The sequence below is a fragment of the Patella vulgata genome, chromosome 5 (assembly GCF_932274485.2).
Source record: "Patella vulgata chromosome 5, xgPatVulg1.2, whole genome shotgun sequence".
Classification (NCBI taxonomy): domain Eukaryota; kingdom Metazoa; phylum Mollusca; class Gastropoda; family Patellidae; genus Patella; species Patella vulgata.
Window position 1 is genome coordinate 18398674 of NC_065883.2, and position 7480 is coordinate 18406153.

Below are 7480 nucleotides of genomic sequence, written 5' to 3' on the forward strand. Positions count from 1 at the left end.
AATTCGTAGCACAATCAATCAGCCATTTATTTAAAAAAAAGTAGACATTTAAAACAATTCAGCCATTAATGAAAAGTAAACTATTGCAACCAATCAGCTATTTATAAAAAAAAGGAGACTATAAACACCAATCAGCCATTTATGACAAGTAGACTAATACCACCAATCAGTCATTTATGAAAGGTAGATTACTACGATCAATCAGTCATTTATGACAAGTAGACTAATACCACCAACCAGCCATTAATGAAGAGTAGACTATTACAATCAATCAACCATTTATAAAAAATAGACTTTTACAGTCAATCAGCCATGTATGAAAAGTGGACTAATTCCACCAATTAGCCATTTATGAAAACTACACTAATACCACCAATCAGCCCTTATGAAAAGTAGACTAATACCACCAATCAGCCATTTATGAAAAAATGATTAATACCACCAAGCAGCCATGTATGAAAAGTAGACCATTACAACCAATCAGCCATGTATGAAAAGTAGACTAATACCACCAATCAGCCATTTATGAAAGGTAGACTAATACCACCAATAAGCCATTTCTAAAAAAGTAGACTTGTACTTATTGTAATTGAAAGGATGATCTAGTTCAGTGACCGATGGCGTGACAAATGTTGGATAATGTCTATTTTTTAATAAATATTTTCTCCAACCCCAAACATGGTGCCTCGATTAATAAAGCCAAGATAAAACTAACTGCAAACGTCAGTGCAAATGTTCCCATAAAACCATTGATCTGCAAATATAAATTTCACATAGACATTTAGACTAAAGACAATAAAATTAGTATTACAAAAATAGGAAATCGAACTATCCTAACGTAAGTTTACTTTATTTCTTATAGATTTCACGTCATCACTTACTGAACCCTTGTACTGGTCAGTACACAGGGGACTGGGGGGGGGGGGGGTCTCATTTATATGTCCATGAAAATTGAGTCCAAGATGGCATCATAACCAAAAATACTTTTCAGCCCCTATTTTGAAGTTCTAATTATCTAGCTTAGTTTTGGTTCAATTTAAGTTTGGGATTTTGCGGCTTTTAATACAAAAAGTAAAACAGAAATTGTTGGCTACAAAGATCAAAGGCCCTTCATGAATACAAATAGTATTGATCAAAAAGATGCGATCGGTCTTGAATAATATTATCAAAACAATATATCAAATTTCAAAAAATCGCATTACTAGCATAAGGTAAGTTTTGTTTGAATGTTAGGTCCAGCTGGGACATGGAACAGCCTGCTTTATCTTCGGGGTTACTCCTCAACCTTAACATGGGATGAAGCCTTTTAGTTGGTCTCATTTAAGCCACTGGGGATCAGTCCTTAAATTCTCATCGAGAATGAACAGACACATAGAATTAGCATCTGATATACACACAGGGCGCATACAGTGCGTAATTTGCCACAATTGAGCATTGTTTCAATACCTGACTATTGTATTATGGGAAAATGGCTCCCGTGGGATAAACTGTGTTAAACTTACCATATAATACATATCTATATATGCAAAAGATCTGATGCTTTCTGTTTCAGCTGACAGAATTATAAGATGAACTAAATATGCTCCATACGTTAATCTAGACAGTGGTATCCAGGCACTCCATGATAAAAAGCTATTAACAATACCTAAAAAGAAAAGTTTTTAAGTTACGATTGTTTACTGATGATGTTTGGTGCTAACAGAAATAACAGGAAAAAGCCCAAAGAATTAAATGTCGTTAATTAGGAAAAACAAAGTCTATTCTCTTACTGGTATAAATGAACCCTGGTCTGATCACTCTTCAAAAACAGTATTCAGGGTGTAAAGATCATGGATAAATATTTATTAAAAATAAGAATAATGGACAAACAAACTATCAAAAAATGATTTACCTCCGTATCCATTAACACAAACGAAAATCATCCAGGCAACAGCAATAGCCCAAGCAGGTCGGTAAAGTGTTTCTTGTGCCATAAAGTATTCATTTGTCCATTTGTGTCCATCTACTTTGTAATTATCATAAGTTAAATATGTTGATAAGAGACCGAATACAGCAGCAATTATACTACCAATCACTAAAATTAACTGAAAAATACAATTTACGTGATATGAATACTCGTAGATGTTATGATGTCCATACAGAAGTATGATTACATCATTTGCTGTTATTTTCAAGTTCTTATTAATTAAACGTTGTACGGTCCTACATATCTATGCAAATTCATTTATCGATAAAAATAATTCAACGGCATCAAATGTAGCTGTGGTTGTTTTTCAGTGTACCAGAACACCCCATAAAACAAAATACATGAAACATCTTCTTTGGGTCTCGGTCAGAAACGGAATCAATTTTAAACTTCTTTGTATTGCGCAGAAATGACTTAATATAACAGCCCATATGACAAACCACAAGGAACGCTCAGATCGCAAAATGAATATTATTTAACGGTATCTAATTATATACTTAAAACACTTGGGCACAGACCTTGCTCCTTCGTTCGTACAAACCCTATGATATTCTCTTCCTTTAGGAACAAAGAACTCAAAGTGTGTGGAATCTATCAAGACACGAGCTCACAAAGCATTCTCAGACTTAAGTTAAGAATTCACTCAAAATTGTTCACCTTATTTTAACTAAAATATAGCACTTTATAAAACATTTTTGTTCTAATGTATCAGATACACCAATAAGAAACTGTGTGCAAAGTTTTATGTTTCTGGATCAAAGATATTTCTCATAAACAGTGATTGAAAGTTGTTTAAATTCTTAACTGAGAAAGCTTTGTGAAAAAGCGGCCTATCTATTTACTATATATATAATTAATACACTGATTGCCTTATTTGTTTTTTCTAAAATATATCTATACTACAGTCAGTGTGGATCCCTGTATTCAGTTTGCTCAAAGTCTTGATTTACAGTTCTTCTACATTGTGCGATCAGTTTAAAGAATTAAATAAAATAAAACCAAGTACGAACAATCCAAACCATAAGACAGAATTCGAAGTCCTAAAAAAACGTTATAGGCAAAATAGTGTATTCAAGAAAAATAGTGTAATCAGCAAATTGACTGCTCCTCGTGTACAAAATACACGACAAACAATGGTAACAGGTGTCCGGAAGAGTAAGCTTACCCTGCCTGGCGCCACACCCGCCATAGCTGCATCCAAACTATTACGCGAAATGTCGGCAACATAGCGTGATAGGCCAATGAACTATCGGTATGCAAAATGCACGCGATGAACTGTGTTAACGATGTAGTAGACATTATCAGGGAGATAGTAATGGTATACGTGTCAATTAAATATATCTAGAATAATAGCCGAGAGAGACACGTTATATTTACCAATCAAATCAATATGACGGCCATAAAACTTTTTAAAGGTTTTAATAAGTTTAGTGCGCAAGTATCCTTGTAGTTGAAGCTTAGATGACAAATGCCTCGATCTACTTAAAAAATCAGAATAAAAGGAACAAGCTCTCGCGTAACGAATTAGCTGAGACACAAACACTCCATAACCTGGTGATATTGGAATGTTACTACTAATAAATGGAAAGTTACCAATCGGAAAGTCAAAGTCATCACGTTTATCGTACAATTTAACACTCAGTTTATGGCAATTGTCAAAATCGAGACGCAGATCCAAGTAGGAAGCGTAATTGTCACTGTCAGTGGTGTTTCTAATTTCGAGCTCATCAGGCTATTATTATACCTTAGGAATCTTCCGTTTCCCTTTGGTCTTGTGAATGATGAAACCAAGAATCAAACCAATGGCGTATACACCAACTCTGCTATAAGGTTTCACATAAACCTGTTCAAAAAATTTTCCAAATGCACCTTGTCTGTTTGGATAGTTAAAATAATAAAAATAAAATTTATAATGAGTCATAACAATACACACAACGATAATTATCTGGTTCCCCAAAAAAGATCGAGAATTTTAAATTTTCGGACCGACACATTTCAGCCCGAGCATACGTTTTAGGGTTAATGTCAGGCCATTTGAATTTGAATGAATGAATGTATAAACCTGGGCTCAACGACCTACTTTTCGAGCTAATAAAGACGGGCATACGACATAAAGTGTGCTAGGCTATGATGGAAATTGCATTCCAACTGCAAAAGTTTCTTTTACATGCACGCCAACGTATACAACGTTTTTTTTTCGTTTCATCGAAAGCAGGGCCTTAAACACCATTTCATTTCGTTTTGTCTAACGACCATGTGCAGTCCTTCGTCCAAGAACTTTCGCAGCCTATACCAAAATTGAACCCGGAACCAGCACGGCTCACGAAATAGGCAATTAAGAACCAATACAAATAATCCGAAAACCAATACCAATGTTACATCGACCTATTTTAGCACATTACAGTAGTAGTCTTTAGTACGAATTCTACGTATACCCAAATTCTGTCGGAAAGAGTAAAGTTTCTATTTCGTTACATTCCAGGCTTTGGATGTGCAAGTGTAGCAACTGATATTCACTACAAGGAGGACGTCTCAGCTTTGATAACAAACGGACTAAACCTTTATATTAGGTCCACCTTCTTTAAAGAAGGTCCGCCCCCACCACCACCAGAACTTTAGAACTGTATTTCTTGTATCCCCATTAGCCCCCGAAGCGTACCCGCGTGAAATTTACCAAGTTTAGAAACATTCTACACCACTATTTAAAACTAAAAAAGTACATAAGTACTGGGTTTTTTTATCGACTGAGACGTTAGATTGAAGTAATAGGGTATGTTTCAAGGTCATCAAACTAATTCCTACAATAAATTTCTACTCACTGTAAGAAACCCGCGAAGTTAATATTCCATGTTATATAACCAGTTGAAATAATCTGCGATGCAACCAGTCCCAGTAGTACTAGTATACCAATAACATTGTACCTGGTTAAAGAAAAAAAAGAAAAAGATAGAGTGATTTATATGGTAATGTCTGTACAATACGCATGTGTACCCCTGAACCCTTTACGTATGCATGTCCCTTGTTTGTTCATTTACAGTGATTAACAGCCCCCCTCATAAACTCGAAGCACTCGTCGTAGTTGGCTAAATTTAGTCGAAACAATACATATTTCGGGCTGCGCATTCTTGAAATTATTTCAGATAATGAATAACATATATACAAATATCAGCGACTGGGCTTCTCGTTAAGTATAAGTACTATATCACATATGTTGATGTGTATATTGTATTTTTGTATATAGTTACCCTACAGCTAGTGGAATTTATGCTAGTGTACTTATGACATAAAACTGCATATCATTCGCTAAAAAACTAGACCAGCTCATACACTGTTAAATCAAACGACACGGATAAGAAATTTAATTGCATACTCACCCTAGAGCTAGTGGAATTAATGCCAGCGGACTAATGACATAAAACTGCATATCATTTGCTAGATACCACGACCAGGCCATACACTGCCAAATAAAGTATCCAGAATAAGCAAAATTGAATTTCGATTTCGTTCTTTTTACATTTTCCTCATATACATTTAACACGAATTGCAGAATAAATGGGATCTTAGAACAGGACTAATGAGTCACAACTACGCACTAAAATTTACATGGTTGTACTTAAGACTTAAGTAACGTACAGGATGTCTTCAAGGTAATTCAAAAACTCTTCAAACACTTAAAAAATTCTACATGTATTACTTGTTTCCAAACTCTATCAAATATGACAATTTGTTGTGATTTCCTTGCACAAAATGATATTTTGCTGCCGGAAGATGATACATCTTGAAAATAGCCACCATCTTCGATTTTCGTCTGCGGCACTATCAAGATTCATTAAATTTGTCTGAAAAATTGTAGTGATCCCTTTCTCCATTACCAGACACGCCACCCCAATCCCTACTATATACTTACCAGTTCTGAGTCCAAACGATATAAATTGATAATTACCAGAAACGCCGGGGATGGGTGGCCAAATGATTAGCGCGTACGCGTTGTATCATTACGTCTGTCATTGAGTAAACTGGCGTGGATTCGATTCCACGGTTGTACGTGACAAGGAGTATAGTCGCCTGTCCATCCTCGTGGGTTTTTTCCGGGTCCCCCGGTTTCCTCCCAATGCTAAAGAACCCTACGCGCAAGTCAATTAATGAAATAAAATTGAATCATTTGTTAGTCCCGAAGTGACCTAGTTTGTGTCGAGTTTGTGTCGAGATGACGAAAAACTCAATTTCTCACCCTCTCTCTCACCAGACACGCCACCCCAACCCCTACTTTATACTAACCATTTCTGTTGAGTCCGATTTATATAAATTGTTAATGTACAAAAGATTTGTCCACCAATAATCTTTACAGTTCTGTTCTGCTCCTATTCCTACAGCCGTCGCTACCTGTGGACCGTCCATTAAGTACTTAGTAAGATGGGTATAGAATAGAATGACAAGCATGTAGAGTGGTGTCAACCTGTAAATAAATTATTGATTTTAAATATTATGTACATAGGATCAGTAGACCTTGAAGCTCCAGCACGCCAGAATCAAGTTAAATATACACAACCAAAAGTATAAGCAATTCCATTTGTTACAATTTCTGGTCCAACGATTGTTTAGTTCGATTAATCAAACTTTAGTTATGACCATTTAAAGCTTAGATTGTTTGTATTGATTACTTTTATCGGATCTAGAAATGTTGCACAATACTACGAGCCAATGAAATCTAAGTAGCAGTTTTATATAATGTATAGTTACAAAGGATATGATATCAAATACATCAATTCCTACCTCCAGTATCTATGGAAATAATACAACGCCATCTGTTTTCCGGTCACCTTTCCAGTTTTAGAAATTTCTCGAAGAAAGAGGTACGACACTAGAAGTCCACTGGAAGAGAATCATACGGTAACAGTTAGTCCAGTACAACATCTGTATTTTGGCTATGTACATCCGCGTATTGGATTTCAAAACTGACAAACAGACCCTAGGGTATTATAAATGGGATGGTACATAGTAATATCTAATGTCTATAAATAAGTTAGCATATAGTACCTTGGAAGGAAGAAGCTGTCTACAGGCAGAAACGGTAAGGGATTATAGATGGGGTGGTATTATAGTAATGTCTATAATTAAGTTAATATATAGTACCTTGGAAGGAAGGAGTTGTCTACGGACAGAGACGGTAAGGGATTATAGATGGGGTGGTATTATAGTAATGTCTATAATTAAATTAATATATAGTACCATGGAAGGAAGAACCTGTCTACAGATAGACACGGTAAGGGATTATAGATGGGGTGGTATTATAGTAATGTCTATAATGAAGTAAACATATCGTACCTTAGAAGGAAGAAGCTGTCTACAGACAGCGTTCCATTTGTAATGATTTGAAACGTGAAGTCGCCCATTCTACCAAAAAAATCCATTTTATTTTCTGAAACGGAGATAAACTTGTATTGTACTTGTTTTAGGTCTGTCATAATGGTAATAGTAAATCCAAAGAAATCCGACGTCTTTTTATATAATTTA

At 35.4% G+C, this 7480-nt stretch overlaps 1 protein-coding gene across 1 annotated transcript; it reads right to left on the minus strand.

The window, feature by feature from the left end:
• Positions 1–610: 610 nt before the first annotated feature.
• On the minus strand, positions 611–6834 carry LOC126821061 (nose resistant to fluoxetine protein 6). Its single transcript, XM_050549366.2, has 8 exons — positions 6740–6834; positions 6245–6422; positions 5341–5423; positions 4786–4887; positions 3711–3840; positions 1892–2084; positions 1503–1645; positions 611–754 (listed from the first exon to the last, which is right to left on the minus strand). The coding sequence occupies exons 1-8, from the start codon at positions 6769–6771 to the stop codon at positions 644–646; spliced, it is 972 nt and encodes a 323-aa protein (XP_050405323.1). The 5' UTR covers positions 6772–6834; the 3' UTR covers positions 611–643.
• Positions 6835–7480: the final 646 nt, after the last annotated feature.

Excerpts from the sequence above, each read along its gene's own strand:
- LOC126821061 (XM_050549366.2), bottom strand. The coding sequence starts at position 6,771 with ATGGCGTTGTATTATTTCCATAGATACTGGAG. Across the intron at positions 2,085-3,710 it reads GGAAACGGAAGATTCCTAAG|TTAATTTTAGTGATTGGTAG; the intron begins GTATAATAATAG and ends TGTATTTTTCAG. Across the intron at positions 755-1,502 it reads ATATAGATATGTATTATATG|ATCAATGGTTTTATGGGAAC; the intron begins GTAAGTTTAACA and ends TTATATTTGCAG.